Source organism: Scleropages formosus, chromosome 13, assembly GCF_900964775.1.
Source record: "Scleropages formosus chromosome 13, fSclFor1.1, whole genome shotgun sequence".
Taxonomy (NCBI): domain Eukaryota; kingdom Metazoa; phylum Chordata; class Actinopteri; order Osteoglossiformes; family Osteoglossidae; genus Scleropages; species Scleropages formosus.
This window is the reverse complement of record NC_041818.1, coordinates 647,033-674,951: the sequence shown is the minus strand read 5'-3', so window position 1 is coordinate 674,951 and position 27,919 is coordinate 647,033. Positions and strand designations below refer to the sequence as shown.

The 27,919-nt window shown below is 43.0% G+C and overlaps 2 protein-coding genes across 3 annotated transcripts in view; one reads left to right on the top strand and one right to left on the bottom strand.

Annotated features, from left to right (window-relative positions):
* ctnna1 (catenin (cadherin-associated protein), alpha 1) overlaps nucleotides 1-27,919 on the bottom strand; it is a 71,525-nt gene that overhangs the window by 24,152 nt on the left and 19,454 nt on the right. For both annotated transcript variants that reach the window (XM_018745197.2, XM_018745198.2), the window contains exon 8: nucleotides 1,707-1,787. In XM_018745197.2, the coding sequence (XP_018600713.1) occupies nucleotides 1,707-1,787 (81 nt within the window). The remainder of the gene's footprint in view (nucleotides 1-1,706; nucleotides 1,788-27,919) is intronic.
* lrrtm2 (leucine rich repeat transmembrane neuronal 2) lies at nucleotides 4,487-7,668 on the top strand. The gene is made up of 2 exons (XM_018745199.1): nucleotides 4,487-4,907; nucleotides 5,621-7,668. The coding sequence occupies exons 1-2, from the start codon at nucleotides 4,904-4,906 to the stop codon at nucleotides 7,273-7,275; spliced, it is 1,659 nt and encodes a 552-aa protein (XP_018600715.1). The 5' UTR covers nucleotides 4,487-4,903; the 3' UTR covers nucleotides 7,276-7,668.

The following is a 27,919-nucleotide window of genomic DNA, read 5'->3' as shown; positions in this document are numbered from 1 at the left end:
GATCAAGCACTATACAGAAACATTCTATTTTAAAGAGAGCCTCATGAAATAGACCAATTCTGGCAAAACCAGGAAGAGTGAAAGGCCAAGTATAAATCTTGATGGTATGGGCTGCATCCTGTCACCAGCACAAATTACTTATACCGGAAGAAACTCTTGTAAGACAGGGGGGGGAAAAAAAAAAAAAAAAAAAACGAAATGTGTGATCATAATACAATATGGCAGGGATTCAAGGAGGTCTGCCCTTTTTTTTTTTTTTTTAAACATGTCAATGCAGCGCTTAACCTAAGCAATGTAGAAGTTTACACACGAAGGTTACAGCTAACCCTTTAGTGCTGCTACACGAATACCATTTTTACTCGATTCTAAGATGCTGTCAACGGCAAGCCACGCCACAAATTTAGAGATGAATCTTGGCAGTGTCACTGTAGGAAATATATTAAATAAAACTACATTAGCTAATTATTTACTATTTAAACTTTGTACCACATAAAAATGAAGAAAGATGAAATGCAAAAACCAAATGAATTACATTTACATGACGTAAAATCCCTATTTACATTTTCCAAAAGGGGGGCGTTTAGAGGTCATACGGTGGTGAAATCAATCATCATGAATGAATGAAAGCAATCATCATGAACCTGATCACTCGCATGTGACAGACGTCGAGGATGCGCCGGATTACGATAGTCCCAGACATTAATAAACCAATGGATTATCTTTATTGTTTACAGTGTGTAAATGTGTTAATACAGTTTAACAGTTGTCAATGTCAGTGTTTTTCACGGAAGTTTGACTTGTTCACACACTTATTAATGTGTTTGTGGATTGTTTCATGTTGCAGACTACGGAAGAGAATGGGATTTAAAACTTGGTACCGGTAAAATACCCCACCCCCCCCCCCCATTTTCTTCTTATTACTCAAAAAAATATACCAGTTATTTCCAAAAATGGGTGGGGGCGTTAAATAGGGATTTTACGGTATACTCATTTAGCAGATGCTTTTCTCCAAAGCGACTTCCAATGAAAAAATTACTCCATTTTCTGGTTTCCTCTTCACTATGGGCTGATAACCTTCTACAAAATGAGATTCTTTTGAATTGTCACTGCATTCAGAAGTGCTGATGTCAGTATCTTCCCACAATAATGTAAAGCATAAATTGTACTTCTGCTGAAATGTACGTCGCTTTGGACAAAAGCATCTGCTAAATGAATAAATGTAAATAAGGGGTCCTCTGGGTCAAGTTCAGGGTAAATTGAACATGCGTTGTACTAGCAGACAGAACTCAGTTGAAGCCATAAATGGAGTGATATGCATTTGCTTGAGACATCCCAATTTTCAAGCCATTTAAAAAAAGAATTGTGCACTTGAGAAAATGTGGTGTTTGTCCTCAACAGCCTCTTCCAGGGTCTCCTGCTAAAGTGCAGTCTAAATGGGGCAAGTGCTACAAACCCAGGAACCTTAAAAGTATAGATGGCATGGAACAGACCTTCCTCACGTAGCCTTCATCTTGTGAGTGACTGTACTGTGTGTACCATCAGCTAGAAGCATACCTCAGTACTTCAGTGATACTGTTACCTTAGGTAATTATGGGGGTTACACTGATGCTTCTATGAAAAAGCAAGACATACAAGATGATCAGACTGTAACCACGATATGTGAACAGAGAAGGGAGGTAAGAAGGGTGAGGAAGAGAAACACAAACCTGTCTGCGGAGATCCCGTGTCTTTTTAGTCATCCTGTCAATGGCTGAGTTAAGAGCATCACTCCTGTCCTTTCTTCCAGCCTACAAGGGAGGAGAGAGGGGAAAAAAAATGGACGAGACGTTGGATTACTTGTTATAAGGATATTCAGTCTCAGGAAAAAAAAAAAAAAAGACTTCTGCATTTCACTTTTTCTTGTAACCATGTGCAGAAAGGATGCCTGAACCCATATTTCCAGAACCAATACACATTAATCAATCAAGATAAGAGCGGGGACGTCAGATGATGATAGAATAAACGTCCTTTGAGACATTACATAAATTCACCCCTTATCTTCCAGGAAAATGTCTGCTGCAATGGCACATAACCTTACAGCTGAACTAAGAGGTGGGCCCATTAACCTACATGAACAAAACCTTCATTTTCACAACTGCACAAATATAACTAAAATATTATCTTCAAACAAACAAGACTACTTGTGTTGCTTATGTGTTGACAATTCCGTGAGAACTTCAACAGGAACCACTTAGTGTTTTGGGTGGTAGGCTGAACATTACATTGAGAGAAATAAGCGCTACGCTGACATTCCTTGTCATCTAACTACTTTGTGTGGAATATTTTCAAGCCTCTATCACAGTGAGATAATTGCCATGTGTGTGCCTCACTTTCCAGTTCAGATTCACAAGTATAAAGAAGGAAAAATACCTAGCACAAGTGCGTGAAGAAGTAAGCCAGGGACAATGTCAGCACTATTTGCCTCCTACTTGAGTCTTGGAGCTTGAATAAATTTAACTCAACTTTAGCAGATATTCAGACTAAGCCATCTTATTTGCAATAATTGCTGATTACAATGCAGTCTTGGGTTCACTCAGGCAGAAAAACAATCAATTTCTTTCAGCAATAACTGCAAGAGACAACCAAGGCTGAAGCCCAAGAAACAGAAAGCTTATGCTCTTAAATATATGAATGCTTAAAATTTTGCAGTTGAAAACTTTGGCCAGATATGTAATCCTCTCTGGGTACACTTAAAACCAGACTGAATAAATCACGCTTATTTCGCATATTTCAAGATAAATCATACCTGACATACATTTATTCACACACTCCTCCTGTTGAACTTAGTGTTACAAATTTTCAAAGAACATTTTCCCTGGTATTTAATGTAATTAAAATAAATGCATTTTCATCAGCATCTATTCTGAAATGTCTGTTGAGTGAAAAGGCTGTAGTTCTGCATCCAGCTCTTAGGAGGCAGTGAAAATGCTGAAGGTATTTTTATTACACCTGTATCTTTCACATAGCCTCACTTATGTAAACTAGATGAGAGGAAAGGGGCCAGACGCTTAACACGCAACATGTTTATGCGATGAACTGCTCAGCAACTGAGACAACTGGTGCTTGCAGAAATTTTTTTTAATGGCCATTTTAAAGTTTTAATTTTGATCCAGCTTACGATAAGCCACGACGGGCTGAGGTCCACAGCAACCCTGCACTGGATAAGTTATTCATTATGCATGTTTCAAATTGTTCAGGGGTTTTATTATATTTTGAACATAGATTTCCTGTCTCTCTTGTGTTCCTAAGTTGAGAGGCCAATATTTCTATAAAATACGATTAACAGCGGCACTGCTTCTCTTGCACTCATGCCCATCCACGTCAGCCCTTTGAGAACTTAATCAGTCCAGCCATCTACTTTACTTAATGTACAGTGTACATTCTACACTGCACTGTGCGTACCAGATCTATCCACTCATTTCCCAGGTGCTCAGGATTAATCACATACTTAGCGCTTTCATCCAAAGCAACCTATAGTACGTATTTCAGCCCATGAGTAACGTGCTTGAGAGTGCTAGTGTACTAGGATGGAGCAGAGCTCAAAGTGGCAACCATGAGGCTGCAGGTTCATCTATTTAACCACTGAGCTAGAAGCTGCTCAGCAGTAAGGATTACAAATCAATAGCAAATTCTGCAAATATGACGACTGCATTACCTATGCAAACCAGTTTTCCTAGTTATATGTTCAGCTGCTTGCCTCCTTTTTTTCTTCCAGTGGATGTCACTTAAGACCTCTTTGCTGAATTTTTGTGCGTGCGCAACCGAGCGAGCGAGGGAGAAATAACCAGAAAGGTCTAGCAAACTGAATAAAAATGGAAGACAATCCATATTTCTCCATTTGTGCTTGAAACTGTTTAATTGAGGAGACCTCAATTCATTTTTGCAAAGAGAAGAAGATACCTAATTTACGACGAGCCGCAATACGTTGAAGTTATCAGTATTCTAATGGCAGAGCAGAACTGAGGATGGGGAAGAGGAGGAGGGAATCAAACGAGGTAGGAGTGAGCAAGAGAGTGGGGCACAAAGTAAGCTAACAAGCAGGCATACAGGAAGGAGAAAATGAGAGCAGAGAGAAGAGAGGAAGACGAAGCAGATGAGCAAGCAGCAGAGGGGGCGAGGGAGATACGGGCCAGGAGAGAGAGAGTGAGCGAGCCGCCAAGAAGCAGCCAAGGAAGAGTAGGGAAAATCGAGAATGCGCGACTGGGGGAGGGGGGAGGAAAATAGCAAGAGCACACACGCGCAACTGGAAGGAGGTGGGTGAGCAAGCGAGAGAGAGAGAAAAACAGCATCATTGATCGACGCCAGTCTGCCACCACTCTGTAGCAGCCAGTGCCTGCAACACGCAGAGCACACCTTCCAATGCTTCCCTATTCGCCCCTTTGGCCAGCATCTCTCCTCCATGCAGAACACGAGCATATATTCTGCGCGACGCTGCTTCTGCGAGCAGGGTCTCCAGCTTGCATCAACAAGTTAGGGGATGATGGAGCCCAAGCCGTGAAGGACAGCTGCGTGATCCTCAATTAACAAATTGAGCTGACAGCGCTGCCGTCTGGCGCAGGAGGGACAACATGTCGAAAACGTGCATTGGAATTGTCAAGGATGCTAACCGCTAACTTTGATTTTAGCCTCAAGGGAAAACCTCTATTCTGTGATTGTGCTTTTTAAAGGAAAGGGATCAAATTCTGGTCATGGAATTTCTTTTGTTAAAACTGCGGGGAGTCAGCATTGCTTTATTTGAGGCCATCACGATTCCTTTTGTCTCTTCTCAAAAGGGTTTTTTCCTATTGGATTTCCTTTCAGTCTGGGCGCTCAAAGAATCAGTGGAGAAAGACAGTTGAATGCAGCCTCTGATGTGCAGAAAAGAATGGGTAAGTTAGCTCTTTTATATACCAGCTCTGGACCAGAACAGGGAACCCAGTGCAGTGCAGCGCAGATGAGTGCAGACGAGTGGACTAAGGGCTCCAACCAGCATTCATGTATTCATTACAGGCGCGCTTTGCTCATCCAAAGTCATTGTAAATTTCCCAAAATTACCAGGCTGCACTGTAACGCAACACAAACAGGGAAACCAGACTCCCTTATGTTCATTGATTCCCGTACATTCTAAAATTGTATTTGCAATTTCAAAGACAAATCAACCCGTTTGTGCGTAACAACAAAAAAAAAAAATCACATTAACATATTTCAAGGACAATGACAAAGCTGCTTCCTAGAAAGGGAAAGTACACATGCTTCACTGCCCTAAAGAATGTATTTGGTAGGAACCATGGATTTAAGGCTTCTACATCTTAAAACACGTATCTGTTGAATCTCTGGCAAATGGATTACGTCTAGCCATGGAGGCAGAGATTCAGTAAAAGCCTTTTTTGCATCTAAACCTCAATGTGAGGATGCTCTATCAAGATATGCGGGATCTTCAGTCTTATAAGACCATAACATTTTCAAGTACACACACACAAGCATATAGATAATTTTAAATTTAACAGCAGCCATAGTTACAGTGTTGATATTCCCTAAGGGAGGGTTCTCTGCAGAGACGATCTCCCTCCCACCGGTTTATTTTGTTTTCAAACCCACCTAGGTTTCCATTCAAGGTGGATATTGGTGGGACCAGCACCAGCAGCTCTCTCTGTCATCAGCATGCTGCTGAGCCTACTCTCTGTGTCATGCACGACCTGCCCTCAGAAATGCCGCTGTGAGGACCTGCAGTTTTACTGCGACACACAGGGGCTCCTGGCCCCCCCGGACGGTGTGGACAGGGGGGCCTTGGGGCTCTCACTGCGGCACAACAGCATCATCGAACTAAGCACTGATCAATTTTACGGCTTCAGCCAGCTAACGTGGCTCCACTTGGACCATAACCAAATAATCACGGTGCAGGAAGATGCTTTTCAGGGGCTCTACAAGCTCAAGGACCTCAACCTGAGTTCCAATCGCATCACCAAGCTGCCCAACACCACCTTCATCCACCTCATCAACCTCCAGATCCTGGACCTCTCCTTCAATCAGATGACCGCGTTAGAGCCAGAGCTCTTCCATGGGTTGCGGAAGCTCCAGATCTTGCATCTGCGATCAAATTCTCTACGCACCACACCTGTGAGAGCATTCTGGGACTGTCGCAGCCTGGAGTACTTGGGTCTCAGCAACAATCGGCTGAGAAGCCTGGCCCGAAACGGCTTTGCAGGCCTCATTAAGCTGCGGGAGCTCCATTTGGAGCACAACCAGTTGACCAAGATCAACCTGGCGCACTTCCCCAGACTGATTGCCTTACAGGTTCTATACCTCCAGTGGAACAAGATCAACAACTTAACCTGTGGGATGGAATGGACCTGGACAACACTGGAAAAGCTGGACCTCACTGGGAATGAGATTCGCATGCTAACGCCTGATGTGTTTCACACTCTTCCCAATCTTAAGATTCTGCTTCTGGATAATAACAGACTTACAAGCCTTCACAGCCAGACACTGGATATGTGGCGGTCACTGAGCACCATTGGGCTCTCCAGCAACCTTTGGGAATGTACGAAAAGAATTTGCTCACTGGCTACATGGCTGAGCACGTTCAAAGGAAGATGGGAACATCCCATATTGTGCCATAGTCCAGAGTATGCGCAGGGTGAGGAAATACTGGATGCAGTTTATGGATTCCAGCTTTGTCAAAATTTTTCTGCACCGTTCTCACTAAGTACCCCACCTCCTGTGGTCACTTCAGCCCAGGAAGTGACCACGTCCCTGTTTGGAATTATGCAGACCGCGTCACAGGACTTCCATGCAGAGGATTTTGAAAGCTTCACTACAGTTGCTACCATCACCACTGCCACCCCAGCAACCAAGACTTTGCTTGCAACCACCACCACCCCTGCAACCACGACAACGACGACAGTGGGGTGGGCCGCTGTCACCGAAGAGGACTTCTCAGACATAGACAACAGAGTACTCACCCAAAGGGTCATTATCGGAACTATGGCTCTGCTGTTTTCTTTCTTCCTAATAATTTTTGGGGTGTACATTTCCAGAAAGTGCTGCCCTCCCACGCTGAGGCGGATCCGGCATTGCTCAGCAATTCAGAACCGCAGGCAGATGAGGACCCAGGCACGGCAGCCCATGGCAGACCTGGCCACCCAGGTGCCCTATAATGAATACGAGCCCAGCCACGAAGAAGGCGCACTCGTCATTATTAATGGGTATGGGCAGTGCAAATGCCAGCAGCTGCCTTATAAAGAGTGTGAAGTATGAACCATTATTTATTCCTGAAGTTCATGGTTGCCCATTTAGCCATTCCAGACAATAGTGTCGGTTAGTTATTTTTCTGTGTGCGCACGCACGCGTGCATTAGAGGGAGAAAAAGATGTTATTTCATCTTTGAATACAACATGGGTGCAGATGCAGAATGGAGTTAAAGGGTATTGGCCATTTTGCTTTTATCTATCTTTCTGGGATATTCAAATTAATTTAACAGAAGTGAAATAAAATTCACAAATTTATTTTTGTAAGATGAAAACTGTTCATATAAAGCAGCAAAGCCAACTGAAGATAAAAAGCAGTTGTCATTTATTTGGGGACAGAGGTAGTATGTTCCCAAAGAGAAAATGGCCTACACTCCACAAGCAAGGCACCATTTTCCTGGTCTAATACAAAGACACCTACAATAAATTCAAAGCTAGCTCTCATTCACATAGTATTACATTTTTAACCTTCTAAATGGAGGGAACAATTTTTTTGTTCTTGACCTGAGATGTGACAGTTAAGATAGTTTTGCCACTGATGCAGACAGACCTGAAATTAAGTTTTAAAAGGGAATGAGTCCCAAACAAAACAAATATTTACACTCAGGATCTGAGATCAACTGCTTTTGTTAAACCACAAAAGAGCAGCACTTGGAAAAGGTCCATGTGCCCCAGATATGCTTCAGTGATTCTTGTGCTAAAAATATAATTAAAGTTCTTCTTACAGTGGGGTAGCATACTAATGCCAATGGTTAGTGAGGACAATCTCAAATCACACACGTACAACATACTGATGAACAGCTTACAACTGTGCCCCACTCTTTGCAATACAGTGTTGAGCTTACTGTCAGCTCCTACACAAACTAACATATTTCAGCAATCGCACCCACACCAGCCTGGGGAGGTTGCTTCCTCAATTATTTCATAAGAATTAAAATTGTGATGCAAGCATTAAAAAGCTAACCATACTCATGACTGTCAGACAAGACAGCCAATTAAAGCAGTAAAAAGTGCAATTGAAAATATCCATTTTACAAGAAATTGCTTTCTGTTCCATAAAGCAGAAGTGCTTGGACTGACATTCCTACCTTCTACTTAAAGGAGACCTTCTGTAATCGCATGAGTCATCAATGGTGCAGGGGGGAAAGAGAAAGAGGGGGAGAAGAAGAAAAAAAAGGAAAAAAAAAAAAAACAAACAAACACACACACACACACACACACACACACACACACACACCTAACACTGATCTAACACAGATCAGAGGGCTGAATATGTTAGTGTGTCATTTCTCGCTTGGTGGGGTGGGCAGGGAGCTGGGGTAGTCCAGGTTCACTCTGTGTGGAAAGATTATTTCAGACATAATATTTCATATGAACTTAAACTATCTGCAGGTCTACCGGTGATGTCATACTAAGTGTTGACCATAAGGCAGACACTTTACAAAACGGAATACACAAAGGCTTGTAAACAAGTAAAGGTCCTGCACAGTCTTTTTCTAACAGTCTTTCATGAGAAATGTCTCGGTCTCAATATTCTTGCAAAGACAGTTCTGCTGTTTTACGAGAGGAGATACTGTCAAATAAATTTTTTGAACATGTTAGCCAGTCCCCCGTCTTTCCTGGTTGTTTTCCTGTGTTGTAAAGCCCTGAACTGAACGTCACCAATTTCAGTAAATGTGCAAAATAAGCTAGCCTGCCAAAAACCGGCCTTAAATGCAGCCTTCTAAACTGCTGTAGCACCTGTTGGGAGTTTATTACAGCACGGGAAATGTGACTGAACAGCTCTGCATTCCCACTTGCTAGTTAGTACCCTGTTGCTCTTCATCTGAACAATAAATGAGCCAGTTTAAGGGCTCCTTGCTGTCTCCTATTATGACATGGCTCCTATTCTGGCTGGATCCTGCTAGTCCAGCACTGTTCCGCCTGGTCCGTCCACGTGAAGCGTTTTAATTAACGAGTGTGTTAATGTGCAACACGTGACGGGGCAAGGGATGCAAAGTGGCAGTGTGGATGCTGACACCAGAGAGTCAGTGCTACAGACATATTAATGGAATAGCTCGCCTGCTTCAAATATCAGATGTAACCATAATGCAGTACCTTTAAAGTATAATAATCGTGTTGTGAAAATGCTAAAGAATTGCCCAGCCTCCCTAAAACGGGGGGGGGGAGCTAAACATTGACCTCAGCAGCCAATGTAACGGTGACCAAGTGTCAACAGGAAAAGACCAGGAATGGCAAGGACCTGAACCGAAAGACAATATTTATGCTCGACATTCGATTTAAACTGCTGGTTTGGAATTTTGAGATTTTTCCAAAATATTCCAAATTGTCTGAAACCTTTGACTTGTTAATTTTATATGTGAAGATTTGTGAAAAGTCCAACAGTTCCTTTGTAGAAAAAAGGAATTCCACAGAGTGCTTAAAACCAAATGCATTTTGTAGAAGTACTGTGACAAACAGCAGCTATAGCTATTAAGACAAATAGCTATCATGGGAAAAAGATAACATGCTAAAGGGAACTGACAGGTAGTGAAATGGCTGAACAGCCAAAACAGTACCTGCATTAGATTCAAGAGGTTCTGTAGCAGTTTTGCATAGTAAAATAATTTGTTCTACACAAAGCCACGTTGCCATTTTTTTAAAATCTCAAATTCATTGTTTCCAGTATTCAATACCTTGCCCAAACCTCCAACACCTTGCATGTGCCAAGATAATGGACAGTTTTTTTTTTTTTTTTTTTTTTTTTGAGTACCGATTGGTGTAAATCAGAAGAGGCCAAGAAACAAGCCTTACATCTGTACTTGTCATTTTTACATACTTGTCATAATAGCTTAACAGCAGACAAGAGTAATGACTTTGGGGCAGCAATCCAATATTTTTCCTTGTCATTTCAGCAAAAACCCTGCATCTCACTACGAAAAGCAGCAGCTTGTGATGTGATAAATACAATTTGTAGAGTTGTACATCTATCTGCACTCCCTTCACCTGAATGTGACGGTAAAGTGTAACATCACATTCCTCAGCAGTGCCCCCATGCACATTTTTACAATGAACCCACAAACATGTGTGATAGCCAGTACAAACCTTTCCAAAGTTTACATTCAGGAGGAAAAAATGAAATCTCAATGTGCAACCAATGCAATTTTGGCTGGTAATGTACTTTCAGGTAATGTCAATGCTTAACTTACTTCTGGCATTTGTGGTTCCACTTCAAATACATGTCAAATGGCATAGACTTTTTAAATATAAAGCAAACGCGTTCACATTCTTACACGTACAGTTGGTACAGCAACTCTGCCAAATATCAGTTAGAATTAACTTTCAGCAAGCAGTCCTAACCTTGGGACTGTATTTACATAGACCAGACATAACCACCTTGTCATAAGAGATTCCACAAAAGCAGATGGGACTGACACATTGGCTTGTCACAGCCATCTGAAGATAGCGACCTCTCTCTTGCTAGGAAAATGATGAAAGCACTTTACCAGCACATCCTACTGCAACCCTCCTGCACACTGCCCGCAAACCCATTAAAACACTTCTTCCACCCCATGAATCCCAAAAGAATGCTCCCCCTTTTGTATTGTAAAATGTACAATTTCATATCTGTATAGTGGATAAAGATGTGGCTTTAACTGAAGAGATTTTTTCCTTAAAACATATATTTTTCAATAAAAATGGTTACAATTTCTATTTGGTCATGCCAAGTTTGTTAAGATTAGGTCACTGGTGCCACTTTCAGGACTTTAAAACTCTGAAGGCAGCAACAACATTTAAAAGTTAACTACACATTGTAATGAAGTGTACAATATCTTTGGCAATGAATAACAATTACTGTTCCTTTATATAAACACTGAAGGTAATTTTATAAAAGTGCAGTAAAATGTTTTGACTGGATACACAGAAGTCTGAATATTGCGTTATTTAAACTAGAATACATAGGAAGTTAGACACCTACTATACTGTGCATATCTGAAATGACCTGCTTCTTAAACGGATCTTAGAACACACACACACGTGCCATTATGAAAAAATATCTTGCTTATTGAAAGCAGAATAAAAAGTAAAAATGAAAAATGTTCCAACTCATGTTTATAAATAGAACATCTCTGATATGCAAAATGAACATTGTAAACTCAGTACATGTGGGTAAAAATCCAGGTTATCTATGTTTGACCACACAATTTGATAGCGTCAGAGTGGTTGGTTTGACTTACCTTATGTCGACAAACCATTTAAAGAATTTCTGTAAGCCATTTGAAACTTGGAGGTATTCTTTCATTTACTCTACACTTGGAATAAATCAGCTGTATTTCATGAATTAAGATTGCTTACAGTTGAGGTATGTCCAATGTACAGCAAAGCATCTTTTAAATGTGCTGCTTCCCAAAACTTTCTGGATATTATCACAGACCACTGAACACACAGGGATCCAGTGTGCACTTGTACTGTGCAGGGTACTCCATTTTTCCCCACTGCACAACCATTCATGCAAACCAGCACAAAATGGCCTCGGGGACTGCTCTGGATCAGTACCAATAGTTTAAAAGCAGTGGACCAAAACTAAATCTGCAAATACCAAACTGTTAAAGGACCTGGGATTTTGTGTGGGGAAAAAATACCCCCTTCAAAAATACCATCCAGATCAAAGGCAGAATTGCACTGCATTACAGAGCTTTACGTACTTGCAGAGCTTTTCCGTGTGAAATTGAACGGGAACAGTAAAGAGCCTACTCCAACACAAGCAGTGAAAACACTCATCTTTAATTAGCATGGAAGACATTTAGAAACATACCCTCAAGTCTTTCAGCTAACAAATTTCACACCTTATCGGCAAGAAGCACAATGGCTTTTTGACAAGGCTGCAGGTGACACTAGTTCACAGGTGGAACTGAGCCATTTATTCAGACTCCGCAAACATTTGTTGAAACTAGTGGGAACCCTTTCAAAAGCTGAAGTTGTGATTCTCAGTTCAGGAGACTCAAAGCATTTAACATTACGATCCCCCAGTTGCACATGTGCAGTCAATGTCAATGAAGTTCACATCCGTGTGCGGCCATGAAGAGTGGTCCACCTGACAAGTCATCTCTGAATCTGTTCCGCTACAGATCCACTCTCGTGAGGTCCAAAATCAAAAGTCATCTTTTTTGGATCTCACAAGGTAGAATGAGTTCCCTCTGTGCCTTCAAACTGCTCAAACTGCTCCATTACTTCCAACATTCAAAGGCCTTGGGCCCACTGCCCACTTCTCTGCTCATCTCATACGTGCTCCGTAAATTTGTAACACAATGTCACTCGCAACCACCCATCATTTTGTATTTCTACATGCAGGCGCGTCAGCAAAAGCAGATATTAGGCAATTGTAGAAGCACAGTCAGTTTGTCCATCTGCATCTCCACCTGCTTCTGTGTTGTGAGATGCACTTTTGGTTGCTACGAGTTGTGTGTCATTTTGAAGCTAAGTCTTACAAGATAAAGATACCAGATATAGCCTTGTAACCTAAAAGTTGCCCGTTCAAGTGTCCCACCCACTGTTTTTGTACTTCAACAATTTGTAAATCAACGTTTTTAACAGGGACCCCATATCGAGGTCCGAAGCACTTTCCCCTTTAAAATGTACCATTTTATTTCGTTGCGCAACACTTTGGTCATGCTTAATTCAATGCAGCAGCATACAACAATTGAATACAGGTTGGCATCTTTGCTGTAAAAAGGCAATTCACAGCACAAGCGGATTGGCAAACGTGTTTGTGACTCAGTTTAATTCGAGGCACACCACTGTATGAGCATTCACTATCGTGCCACAATGAAATGGCTTAATAAGCAGACCTAGCCAATAAACGATGAGTGATAAAAGCTAGAAGGGTCCGTAAACACTTAGTATAGGGCTTGACTGTCTTGGAAACCTTGGTGTTCAGTTTGCTTCCATTGCCATCACCTCGCAAAGTATTACAACTGGGACCATCAGTCATAAACTGGGGTTTCACACTGTATGGACTTAAAGCTCATGGGAAAGCGTGAAACAGGTGGAAAATACAAGGAGACAAAGACATGCAGAAGAGGTTATTAGCTGTGTGCGACAAAACTGAACAAACCCTGGCACAGACTGTGACACAAGGCAGAGGCTTTTAAAGCTCACACTAATAAAAGGTATCTTTTAACTGAGCATCTTCAATTATGCTAATGTATTGGCAGAAACCCTTGATGCATCTAATCTGGGTTGCAAATCAGTATTCAGCATTAGACATTTCTCCAGACGAGGCTCTGAGCTCATCATTCAATTGCACTGTTTCAAAGGATAGCTTCAGCTAAAGGCTTTAAATCAGCACTGACTTCATAAGCCACATAGGACATGTGCAAAAACAAGAACTATGCATCCATAACGTAAATGCTGCACAACCTCTAATGCCAACATTTATAATATACCCAATTTTCTTTTCTATCCATCCATCCATCTTCCTCCGCTTTTATCCGGGGCCGGGTCGCAGGGGCAGCAGTCCGAGCAGAGTCCTCCAGACTTCCCTCTCCCCGCACACCTCCTCCAGTTCCTCTGGGGAAACCCCAAGGCGTTCCCAGGCCAGCCGGGAGACATAGTCTCTCCAACGTGTCCTGGGTCTGCCCCGAGGCCTCCCAGTGGGACAAGCCCGGAACACCTCCCCAGGCAGGCGTCCAGGAGGCATCCGGAACAGATGCCCGAGCCACCTCAACTGGCTCCTCTCGATGCGGAGGAGCAGCGGCTCTACTCCGAGGTCCTCCCGGGTGACTGAGCTCCTCACCCTATCCCTAAGGGTGCGCCCAGCCACTCTGCGGAGGAAACCCATTTCTGCCGCTTGTATCCGCGATCTCATTCTTTCGGTCATGATCCAGAGTTCATGACCATAGGTGAGGGTAGGAACGTAGATCGACCGGTAAATTGAGAGCTTCGCCTTACGACTCAGCTCCCTCTTCACCACAACAGACCGGTACAATGACCGCATTACTGCGGACGCCGCACCGTCCGTCTGTCAACCTGCCGCTCCATTTTTCCCTCACTCGTGAACAAGACCCCGAGATACTTAAACTCCTCCACTTGAGGGAGCAACTCCCCCCTAACCCGGAGGGGGCAATCCACCTTTTTCCGACTGAGAACCATGGCCTCGGATTTGGAGGTGCTGATTCTCATCCCCGCCGCTTCGCACTCGGCTGCAAACCTCTCCAGTGCACGCTGCAAGTCTTGACCTGATGAAGCCAACAGGACCACATCGTCCGCAAAAAGCAGAGACGAGATCTTGCGGCCACCAAAACAGACACCCTCCGTTCCCTGACTGCGCCTAGAAATTCTGTCCATAAAGATAATGAACAGAATCGGTGACAAAGGGCAGCCCTGGCGGAGTCCAACATGCACCGGGAACAGGTCTGACTTACTGCCGTTAATGCGAACCAAGCTCCTGCTCCGGTTATACAGGGAATGAAAAGCCCATAGCAACGAGCCCTGAACCCCATAATCCCGAAGTACCCCCCACAGGATGCCACGAGGGACACGGTCGAATGCCTTCTCCAGGTCCACAAAACACATGTGGACTGGTTGGGCAAACTCCCACGAACCCTCCAGCACCCTAGTGAGGGTATAGAGCTGGTCCAGTGTTCCACGGCCAGGGCGAAAACCGCATTGCTCCTCCTGAATCCGAGGTTCGACTATCGGTCGGATTCTCCTTTCCAGTACCCTGGCATAGACTTTCCCAGGGAGGCTAAGGAGTGTGAGCCCCTATAGTTGGAACACAATCTCCGGTCCCCCTTCTTAAAAAGAGGGACCACCACCCCGGTCTGCCAGTCCAGAGGCACCGTTCCCGAACTCCACGCGATGCTGCAGAGGCGTGTCAGCCAAGACAGCCCCACAACATCCAGAGACTTGAGAAACTCGGGGCGGATCTCATCCACCCCCGGAGCCTTGCCACCGAGGAGTTTTTTGACTACTTCAGCAACTTCAGCCAGGGTAATGGACGAGTCCCCCTCCAGGTCCCCAGCCTCAGCTTCCTCTACGGAAGGCATGTCGGAGGGATTGAAGAGATCCTCAAAGTACTCCTTCCACCGCCCGAGAACATCCTCAGCTGAGGTCAGCAGCGCACCACTTCCACTGTAAACAGTGTTCGTGGAACACCGCTTCCCCCCTCTGAGTCGCCGGACGGTTTGCCAGAATCTCTTTGAGGCCGACCGAAAGTCTTCCTCCATGGCCTCGCCGAACTCCTCCCAAGCCCGAGTTTTTGCCGCGGCGACTGCCAGAGCCGCGCTCCATTTGGCCCGTCGGTACCTGTCAGCTGCTTCAGGAGTCCCATGAGCCAGCCAGGCCCAATAGAACTCCTTCTTCAGCTTGACGGCATCCCTTACCTCCGGTGTCCACCACAGTGTTCGGGGATTGCCGCCGCGACAGGCGCCGGAGACCTTATGGCCGCAGCTCCGAACCGCCGCCCCGACAATGGAGGCATGGAACATAGTCCATTCAGACTCAATGTCCTCCGCCTCCCTCGGGACCTGGTTGAAGCTCTGTCGGAGGTGGGACTTGAAGACCTCTCTGACAGGGGCCTCCGCCAAACGTTCCCAACAGACCCTCACTATGCGTTTGGGCCTGCCAGGTCTGTCCAGCTTTTTCCCCCGCCATCGAATCCAACTCACCACCAGGTGGTGATCAGTTGACAGCTCAGCCCCTCTCTTCACCCGAGTGTCCAAGACATATGGCCGAAGGTCAGAAGAAACGACTACAAAGTCGATCATCGACCTCCGACAATTTTCTTTTCTATTAAAAACCAAAAGACAGGTTAAATACACCAGTTACTAAAAGTGAAAATCCAACACATAATTAAGGCTTCAAATTTAAAACCTCTTTCACCTGAAATGGAAACTACTACATTCCAACCTCACAAGGATGAAACATCAGGATGCAACTAAAACATGGTAGCAATAAATTTGACAGCACAAACTTGTAAAAGTCTCTCTCTCTCTCTCTCTCTATATATATATATATATATATATATATATATATATATATATATATATATATATATATATATATAGACAATTAAGTGTCACTGTTTGCACATAATCATCTTTCACTAATTTCAGATTTCACTGTGGTGCTCATGGGCAGCATGGGGTAGAAGTAAGGATGGGAAACAAATCTCCCCAGTTCCATTTAGATAGGTGAGGTGCATGTTTCTATCATTTTTTCTAAGCCTTTATTCTTGGCTGCAAATAGTGTATCAGTCCAGCTACAAGCTGCATTCTCCAGCTGCCTACAGGGTTCAAGGACATTCTGGTTTGTGTAGTATTCTTCATCATCTCCTGATACATTGAGAAGCTGCTTACCCTGAAAACAAATTTAATACAGAACACATTAAAGCTACCCTACACTGAGCCCCTGATGGATCCAAAGAGCAGGATACAGGTCTGCAGTGCCAAGATCGATTCATAGTTCCAGTCAGGATTCACATTCTTCACATTCTATTCATGGGCCGTAGTAAATAGCCTTAGTCACGTGCTAAATAAAGATGATGCTGTGAGGTGTTTGCTTTATGCTGCCATTTTCAACAACTAGAAAGAACTCCTGTACTTTTAGCTGTCTGCATAAATGACCACTGTGTTCACCCAGTTAAGCTGGAAGTGCAAAAAGTCTAGAGTACTCAACCAAAAGATTTAACATACTGATTTAAATGCTGGGAATCCATTTCCCAGCAAAGGTGGGGGAGAGGAACACAAAAATCTTGACCGACCTGAGAAGTGCTACTGAAGACAATTTGGACCCATGTCGTATGACGTTATTATACAGCGCAGTGATTGCATATAGATCTGGGAAAGAATAAACCCCAAATTTTCAAATAACTTAATATTCTAAAATGCAGTTCAGTCAAACCTGAAGAAACATTCATCAGAACCATTCCAGGAGAAGACAGCTTTCACAATGGAAGATATTTCAGTTTTATGTGCAGAAACATGCAGTCCACTACTTCCCAGGAAGATTTTATCATATAATGTGTACAACTGATATTAAAGACTTCATACAATTTAGAAGACCAAATTTTGTGTGTGTGTGTGTGTGTTATATATATGTATGTTACTTTTTCCACAGGAACACACATTCTTTAGCATTACTCCAGATCACATAATTACAGCAGCTGACAGCCTGCAAGAGCGCTGAGGTTTCAAACAATTGTGTCTGGTGCCCACTTCGTAGATGAGGAGAGCTTTTCTTTGCTTCTCCGCTATATATTCATCACGCCTTTGGTGTTGCTTACAAACTCGAAGGATGAGTGGCCTTTGTCCTCTCAAACAGGGAAAGGATCCAGCAGATAAACATTTCATTAATTGCAGACAAGAGCAGCAGACATGTAAATGGTTTTGGATGGCCACAGTGTAATGGCATTAACTAAAGCTGATGCAGTGGGGGGGGGGGGGGGTGGATTTGAGAGAGTTCGTAAGCAGTGTAAGCCAGTCACTCCATTCCACACCAGCTGCTAAACAGAATGCCAGTTAAGCCATTTTTTTGGGAACATGTAAATACAACTGCACAGGGCCGAACTTTCACACATGACGTTTCCTTTTTTTATTATTATGTTAACGGGAACAAGTGAACAGCTACATGCTTTAACCAACTGTTTGGGTATATTAGCAGAACCCAACAAAGGATTGTGAGGAACAGAAAGCAGCTCATTTGGGATCCTTGACCCCCCGCCCTTTAAATAGTGTGCAGCACTACTAGTGTTTCATCTGAACCTAACTGAAATACTTGCTTTTTGATATTTCTCCTCACATTTGAGCTCTGTGGCAATTACTCTCCCCACAACCTCAATTATCTGTTTGCAACCAATTTATTCTTTTCCTCTGAATATTTATTAAATGTAATTACAAGACACTTTAGTAATAGGACAATGTAAATTCCCAAGGCCACCCTTACAAGATTAGAGGCCTAAAGTAATAGTGTTGAAAATACCAGGGTTAAAATCCTTCCAAATCCCTGCATTAAAAACATGTCACATAGTAAATCCTATCATAATGCAACTGTTCCCTCTACACTCAATTTCTAGTAATAAAACAGGGTTACATTATAAACGGGCATTTTAAGATAGAACGTAAGAATTTAGGCACACACAACCAAAACCTTCACATATTAACTATTCCGAATATACTTTTATAGAGCTGGGTAATTTTTACTCGAGCCATTAAGGAAAAGTACCTTTCTCAGGCACAGCACAGCAGGAGGTGGATTTCAAACCTGCAACGTAAGATAGCAGCTCTGACCACTATGCGACCTGCTGACCACCCCCCCCCCCAAAATAGTGATTAAACTTCAACAGGAGCATTTCAACAATTCTCATTCCTGTCATTTCAAAAAACAAACACAACCGAGGCACATGTAACAATGGCCTAAAACCTTGCTGAGTATTACCCAATTCTTCAGCAACACTGACTTGAACCAAACAAATAGGGATTATTTTTTCGATTAAATCTTAGGGACATCTGATTTTCTTTTATTTACATAAGGGCTTTGTCAGAATCTTTTTGCCACTGGATTCTGATGAAAGTGTACACAGTAATTCTCTGCTGTAGGTCAGGGCCATGGTGAAAGCTATACATCTGTCACACATTTCTACACGGGTCTAGGCCTCCGCACAGTAAGACATCTAAGCAAACAAGATCCTGTCACATTTCTTTCTTGTGCATTTCACATAATCCAATGTTGGAGTTTTTGAAAGCAGGCCACCGATATTTGGCCCGCATGCGAACTAGCTAGCACCACGTGTGTATTTGATCAAAACAAATTTAGCATCATTCAAGGTATCCTCTGCTGAGATTTTGAAAGACACCATCCTCACCACCTCTCCACGCCATGCAAAGAACAGAAAGGCCATCATATGACCCATTCTACACTTTCCGTAACTTCTTGTACATTTTCTGTGTTGGGGAGGAATGTACATCACCAATCCAATGTTTTCATGAGAAGAAAAACTGTCTAGGACCCTCCCTCAAATGTTGATCATATGAAACCTGTTCCCTTTGTGTTCTGACATATCTACAAGGCCTTTCAAAACTTTGCCAGTGTGAGCACACAAATCAACATCACACTGTCAAGCAGCACCACTGTAAAGAATATGGACTTGTAACCTGAACATTGCCATATCAAATCACCTTCTGGCATCAGTGTAGCAGCCATGAAGAAATCACCCTAAAATGTTCCAGTTAAGATACTTGCTATGTAAACAGGTTAAAAAGTGTTCAGAATCATAGCACAAGGTATATGGCAGTTACCTGGCCATCTCAAAGTCATCTCTTCCAGACTCACTTCACCCATGATCTCTTAAGTTCACGTAAGGTATAAATGTTCATGCCCGTAAAGTATACATGATCATGCTCGGATCAGCGCTTTACAGAGCCACTCCTACAACGCGGCATAAATGTTTATATGCATCTCAAAAAAAAAAGAGAAAAAAAATAGGAGGAAGGTGATTAGGAATCGGCGATATTCTGGTAAAGTTTTATGCAGCTACTTGTGTGATGAACGTCGGTGCATACGGTGAAGGAAACTAACTGTACTTAATCACACATCCACAGCTGTGTCTCTTTCTAAGATAATGCACACATTGTATTTTCTATGAAATGTATGTCAGTTTTTGAGAAAAGCATCTGCCAAATGAATAAAAGTAAACCTCCTCGGCATTCATCACAAAATTAGGAACAAGTCTTTCATTTGATCACCTCTCCAAGTTTTCACTTGACTAAAACTCAGTCCCTCTAGTTTAGTGCCGAAGACTGTTGTGAGAATATTTCAGTACTTGGGGGAAGACACTGTGCATGTGCTATACCTTATGTACATCATGTGGGGTGGAGATTTCAGTTGAAATACACATTGGACTGCTCAAAGGCAAAGGATTACTACATTCAGACAGCAGCATTTGTAGAACACAAAAAATGTAGACCAGGAAGCGGGAGTAAAAGCTTGTTCTCAGACAAGTTCGGTTTGTGAGCATCTCCCAGTCGCCAGGCACTCCCATACGGTTTGTGCTAAAAGCAGCGCCACAGAGGAAAAGTGGCTAAGGAATTGTGGCTAACATCAAGGGGCAGCTGGCCTCGAGCAGCAGACAGGACAGCCACTTGAACATAGCATATGTTCTCTCTGGACAGGTTGCACAGCCACACAAATGACACAAGATACTCAAGTTGAGCTGTATCAGGTGGACTGTAGCCTTCTCTATGAAGTGAGTGACCGCAGTTCAAAACTGGTACACCACCACGCTGCCATTGAACGTAAACTTTCCCACGTTAGCACATTATCAGGCAACTTTAGCACCTACACTTATTTGTCAAGGCATGTGGATTTACCAACAGGTTGTGATGGCCATACCGACTACTTGACCCACTAGTTGCAATTGTACATTTTGTGAATTTTTTGGGGCCGAAACAACATTTATGGAGAGGCAAGATAGTTGCTAAAGTAGTTTCCACATCAGTCATCATTTACTCATTTATTAGTTCATTAATGTAACAGTGTTAAGTCTCAAGGGACCATTTATTTTGAAATATAAAAAGAAACTTTTTGGCACAAAAGCCCATGAGGAGATGTGAACTTTCGTCTTTACACTGCCAAATTTTCATAAAGGCATACAGGGATGGTCAAGAACAGCCAAACAACAGGATCCCAACAGATTTGCTACATACCCCTGCTGGTCAGTTTTGGGTGTTACCTATAATAAACTTACGGCTTCTCTGAAAGGTCTTTTTTGAACACTCAAGTGTTGCATCATTTCATAGCAGACACCTCAATCACAAGACAGTGCAACTCACGCCCACATGTGAACAAACATGTAGACGTGAACTACGATGTCTTGTGATTGAATGATGCCATTTGCCAGTCTAGAGACAATGTCATAAACCAAGATGAACAGTGCACTGAGAACATGTTTTATAGCATCACACAGTTTAGTTCGTGGAGAAAAATGCACACAAGACAGGAATGGTACAGCTTTTAAAAAAAACACAGCCTGCTCAGTTCATCTGATAATTATGGAAGTATTCTGTCACAAGACTATTTTTAATTCATTATAAGTTAAGAGGACACCAAGACATTACAATGTACAGCATATAACCCAAAGTGTACCTATTGGCACATGTGTACTTCACTGCTATAAATGGGTCTTTTTCCAGAGGATGCCCAGGTGGGCAGTGGAAGAGCAAACCCATAACACTACTGCTGCCTCACAAACAAGCCATTTACTGCTTCTGGAGGAGGAGGAAAGCAGACAAAAAATAAAAGCCACTGCACATGTAGGTATATGCAGCACAGGTTTAGGAACGATGCAACAATGAGTGTACGCCAACCTCTGCTGTTTCCACTACGGTAGCAACCCACACATGACAGACAGACAGACACAGAAAATGAGAACAGAGCACCAAGGCAGGCTCATGCTGAAACGGGGAAAGAGGGAAGGGGAGAAACGTCATTCAGTGTCTTTCAGACAGAAGCAAGATCCTTCTTCGGCAATCGTTTAAACATACCACAAATTTTTCTGGCTGCATTTGAAAGGAAGACCACATATCAGAGAGACAGCAACAGCCCATCTTCAGGATGGAGTCTCTCTTCAGGCATGGCAGTAAATTTACATCAAACTCTAAGATCATCTTTAGTTAACTCGGCTATCAAGAGCCATGCTCTTATCCAGTCACCACATTCAGGTATACCTACCTTTTTCAAAGAAGCATTTTATGGCACCTCTTCTTAAAATAAGCAATAATTATGCCACAAATGGAAAATTAAGTGTCTGACAGGCAATACTTAATACTCTGAATAAACATTCCACAAGAATTGTCCACATGGCGCCAAGTCTCCATTAAACTTTGCTTCAGCAAACAGAACACACAAAAATAGTTTAAGGTGGTCAACACAGTGGGTGAAGAAGTGTTCAACATTCTCAACCCCATTGCTCTTGCTTTGTGCAGATTTAGCTGAGGATTGTATTAGTTCAAGTTTCTTGTCATAGGTACAAGTACCACGTACAAGTATCACGAAATTCTTCCCGAATGCTTCTCACCAGACTATGGACAAAGACAACAGAAATACTGCACAAACAAAACAATGACAGTGAGTAGTGCAACAGCAATAAATAATGGTAACAGTAATAATACCACCAGCTGACAGCCACAGAACTCACAAAAGAATAAGAATGCTTAAAGTGGCAGGTAATTTACCAATGTGCTTGGGAGGAGCAGTCCAACTCTAGTTACTAAAGGTGGCACATTGGTTAGTGTTGTATACTCTTACAGCAGTGGGGAAAAAGCTGTTTCTGTACCTAGCAGTACGGGTTCAAATAGACCTGAGCCGCTTTGCAGATGGCAGAGAAGAGAAAAGTGCCCATGCGGGGTGACTATGATCTCTCACGATGCGCATCATCTTTCTGAGGCAGCATGTAGTGTAGGTGTCCTTGACTGTTGGTAGCTGTGTGTCGATGATTTCTACCCTCTGTACGGTTTTCTTGTCCTGTATGGAGCAGCTGCCACCCCAGGATGTAATACACCCTGTGAGGACGGACTCCACAGCACACCTGGAGAAAGTGGTGAGGACTGTAGTGGACATCCGGGCTTTCTTCAGACGCCTGAGGAAGTGGCGACATTGATGGGCATTTTTGATGGTTGATGCTGTGTGCTCAGTCCACGTGAGTTCGGCAGTGAGGATGACCCCTAGGAATCTGAAGCTGTTGACCCTCTCTACAATGTCCCTTCCTACATATATGGGTGCATGAGCCGTATCCTGTTTCCTGAAGTCCATCACCAGCTCCTTAGTTTTACTGACATTGAGAAACAGGTTGTTGTCCTGGCACCACTCTTCCAGAAGCCTCATCTCCTCTCTGTAGGCCATCTCATCGTTGTTGGTGATCAGACCCACAATGGTGGTATCGTCAGCAAACTTTATGATGGTGTTGGAGCTGTGCCTGGCCACACAGTCATGAGGGTCAGTGAGGGAGGAGGTATTACTGCCAATCCGCACACGCTGGGGTCTATTGATGAGGAAATCCAGGATCCAACTGCACAATGTGGCACTCAGTCCCAGCCCTAGTAGTTTGTGGATCAGCTTGGTTGGGATGACAGTGTTAAATGCTGAGCTACAGTCCACAAAGAGCAGCCTTGCATAGCAGTTTTTATTATCCAGGTGAAACAGAATGGTGTGAAGTGTGTGTGATATTGCGTCTTCAGTGGATCTGTTGTGGCGGTAGGCAAACTGCAGTGGGTCCGGAGTGTCTGGGATGGTGTCCTTAATATGTCCCAGCACCAGCCTCTCAAAGCATTTCATTACAACGGGGGTCAGTGCCACTGGGCGATAGTCATTAAGGCAGCTCACTTTGTTTTTCTTAGAAATGGGGATAATAGTGGTGTTTTTACATTTACATTTATTCATTTAGCAGACAATTTTATCCAAAGCGACATACATCTCAGCAAAAGTACAATTTATGCATTACATTGAAAGGAGACATGGCTGCAAACATGAAAGTCTCAAGCAAACCTAGTTTGTTCCCTACCACTTGTTTTTGAAACAGGTGGGTACAGTTGAACTTTTAAAGGAGGTGTTAAATATGTCTGTGAACACAGCAGCCAGTTCACTGCATGTTTTTAAAACTCGCCCTGAAATTTCATCCGGACCAGCAGCTTTGCGGATGTTGACACGGCTAAAAGTTTCTCACTTGTACTACAGAGACGGTCAGACTAGAGTTATCATGCAGCACAGTGGGGATCCGCACTGGGGGGGTCTTTGTTCTCGAACTCGAAGCGGCCATAAGACGCGTTCAGTTCGTCAGGGAGAGACAGAGCGGCACCTGTCAATGTCCGCATCTGTGGTTTATAATCTGTTAATGTTTGGATTCCCTGCCACAGCCTACATGCATCTTAAGTGCAGTTAAACTCTGATTCCACCTTCCTGCTGTATTCCCATTTCGCGCTGGCAATGGCTTTGCGAAGCTCATACTTGCTCTTCTTGTATTAATCATATACTGTGTGTGTATATACACACACACACACACACACACACACACACACACACAGTATATATAGAGATATATATGAAATCACACATCCAGCTATGTTGGATCAAGCATGTTTGCATTATATTTAACACTTGCTGAATTGTGGCAAACTACAAACTGAAGTGCAAGTTTTTAAGTTGAATTACTGAAATTAATCCATATAACATTTATTGCTCCAAGTGTAAAAAAATTGTCTTTATGGTTCAATATGCAAATTTGTTTTAACGGAACATCTTTGGTAACGTTTTCATATTGAACGATAAAAAAAAATATATATATTGAACAGTACAAGACCTCATCTGTCATTTTAATATTAAAAGTGCTCAAGTGATCCCTCCCTTTCAGCACCAGGTCAACTGGTGCGGCACCAGAATTTGGTAGCAGTGCCTGGTGGACCACAGCTGTTGGGCCTTGTTCCTCTTTAGGCCAGGAAAGGAGACAGAGGTGCAGCTCTGCTTGTCTCCACGGGCCTATATAATTAGAGCAGAGCGAAGAACCGTATCTCATCCGCCTGCCAGCAAAGCCAATCAAAAAAGTAAGAAATTTCCACAGCAAGAGATCAAGGACCAGGTCTGGAAAACACCGCCTGACAGCTTGTTGGTGACAGGTTTGTGTTTTATAAGGCTCTTAAATATTCCTAAAGCCTAAGGGACATTAAATCTTCCTCATGCTGCATTGTGCATTATGTAATTTGTTTTAATTATGCATTTAAACAAGATTATAAGAAGATTGATTGAAAAAAGGGGGGAAGTGAAAGTAATTGAATCTTATTGCCCTTTTCCATCCGTGAACGTAATTCTAATGCCTACCCTGGCCTTGCTGAGCAACAACAAATAAATGAAGTGCAACAAAACTGAGTGGTTGGGGGTCACTGATTGCTAATGACTGCCGTTCCCCCCGATTGTTCATGAATTATATCCCGTCATACAAGAGAGGAGATTTATCAAACTACTGGACAGTAGAAGTAATTTCAGAACTGCAATATTTTCCACTGACTTGTGACATCATATGTTATATAGGCTGAATGATTCAAACACTTGCAATGGTGTCATAATAAAAGGAACCCTTTAACTACAATCAACTACCTAATACTCAACTCGGGGGGTGGGAAGAGAAATGAGCAAAGAAACCAAGGATGTTCTGCTTGGCAAAAATGAGGGAGAGTTCAGTCAGTTCAGTCGAGTCTGCATTTATATCGATGTGCTTTGGGCATGATGGAAGACCACTAAAAAGGTAAATACACCAAAGCCTTTTCCCGAGCAGATCTAACCCAGCTTTTGGCAATACGCTTTGAATTTTGCTTACCATTTTCTTTTCCTCCCCCCTCTCTTTTCAAAAACTTAATTGCGAGGTGCCCTTTGGGAATGGCAATGGGAGTGGGCTGGGCTGACAGCAGTCAGAATCACTGCCCTTCATGCCTGCTGCTCACTGACACTGTTAGGAACATGTCCAAAGACACCGAGCCACACAGCCAGCGAAACGATGTTTACTTGGCAGTGCTTCCTCGTGTTACACATTTCCTGCATCTTTCAATATAAGACCTTGTTTGGAGCACCTTCATCCCACACCTGCATGGTAGAGCAGCAAGGAGCCCTGCGGGCCGCGGTTCGACCCTGGCTTGCTGACGTTAGTATTTGCATGTTCCTTGCATGTTTGTGTGGGTTAACTCCCACAGCCCAAGATAGAAAGCTGTGTTACAGCACTTCAATATCCTCCCTCACCTTGGAAACAAGATGAGCACATGGTTTCCAGGAGTCAATACATTCCTTGCACAATCTCAGCATGAAATTAAAGAAAGCTTCTGTCCACCTCCACAAAACACCTGGTGTGTTAAATCTGCTGGCCTTTCAGCAAAGCACCATGTTTTGTTTTACTTATTGCTTTCTGACCCAGGGAGTATTTGTGTGCAAAATCTCCATGTGTTTCTCCATGTTCACTCCTGTGGTGTTTACAAACAACACAGCTGATGAGAGCTGGAGTATCTCTACCAAAACTGCTCAACATAAAATAATGGCTTATCCAGTCCTTATGAAAATGTCTATGCATTTCTAACAGGGTACAATGGATTATTGTGCTTTGACAGTTTGATTGCACATCTTGAAGACAGCTGCAGCAAAACACCACTGGAGTTTTTGTTCTCCACAGAATAGGTTTCCTGAGTCAACCACAATTACGTGTTCCAAAATTCCAGGCGTTCCTGCAACCATGCGAGTATTCAGGCCATCTATCCAAGGCTCAACTGCAACTGCTTGAAAAGTAATCCAAGCATCGCCATCGTCTAGCGAACTGCTAACATGCATGTGAGCCAAAAAAAAAAAAAGTGCCTCCCACACAAACAGGGTGGGGTGCCCGCTAGTCTCTCACAGGCACGCATTTCTGCAGGGATCAGGGATGCTCAAGATACAAGTCCTGCGCACATTAATATGCACAGCACATCCTTAGTCTCATGCGTTTCAGGCTCTTTTGTCCTATCGTCCTGCAGCTTGTTAATGGGCTAACGCAGGGATTCTGCATTCCTCCTGCAGACAAGCGACTGAAGTGGTTCCGCTACACAGTAAACATCACATACATCCGGCAGCACACTGCCAGATTGAAAGAGAACGTTTGTTTACCCACCAAGCACCAGCTCCTCCAAGAGAGATGGATAACCTGGCTGCCTTGTTGCTAGGTAACTTGCATGCAGCACTGGGAGCAAACTTAAATCACGAGCCAGAACATGAGCTGTGAATTACGCAGCACCGGCTACCGAGACAAACGCAATGCTACACAGCAACGTGCTATGAAGAACCAAGCTGTGCCGACAGAGAAATTATTAAAAGGACTAAAGCCCTGACCAACAGGCTCTGCGCTGAGCAGAAGGCCATGCTCCGGAGAAAGGTCCTACATAAATCTATTTCTGCACAGGGGCATTCAACCCCACTTCAGCACCATGTCACATACCTTCTGCTAAAGACCCAAAAATATGAAACCATAATACTTTCAACTTCCTCTAGAACACCAACATCCTTTCATTCCAAGAGAAGCTCGTCAAAATTAGTGTTGCAGGGGGGGAAACTAATGACATAATTATCAAATCTCAACAGTACAGTGGCCTATAACCAGAGGATCAACCAAATTCATACAGGTTCAAAATTAAGGAAAGGACTTTAAAAGTTTTGATTTTCTGATTATGAATTAAGTCTTTCATTAAAGTTTTTATTTTAAAATAGTTTTCATAAGGCCATTCTTTCAATGAATCACTACAGGTGAAGGCACCTCCTTACAGGAGCTGGGCAACAAGAAAACGATTAAAACCTCAAGATGGATAAATTGTACGAGATGTCCACTTTCACCTACAGTATCACATAGGAACAATTATCCTGACAAATCAATCCATCAACAAGAACTAGACAAAAATGCTCTTCAAAATTATTCGTTTTAAAAAGGTCAAGTAAATTAGTCGTGTTATTAATGCAAACAATCTTGCATTCTACCAGCTACGATGCACAAGAAAACATCCTTCACTGTACAAGTAGTAATAGATTTCGACTTTTATAGTGTACTGCAATAACAGTGTTACGCCGAAGGAGGGGAAATATTTTCCCCATTAATATTTCTTTTTTCTGTAGATGTAATAGTC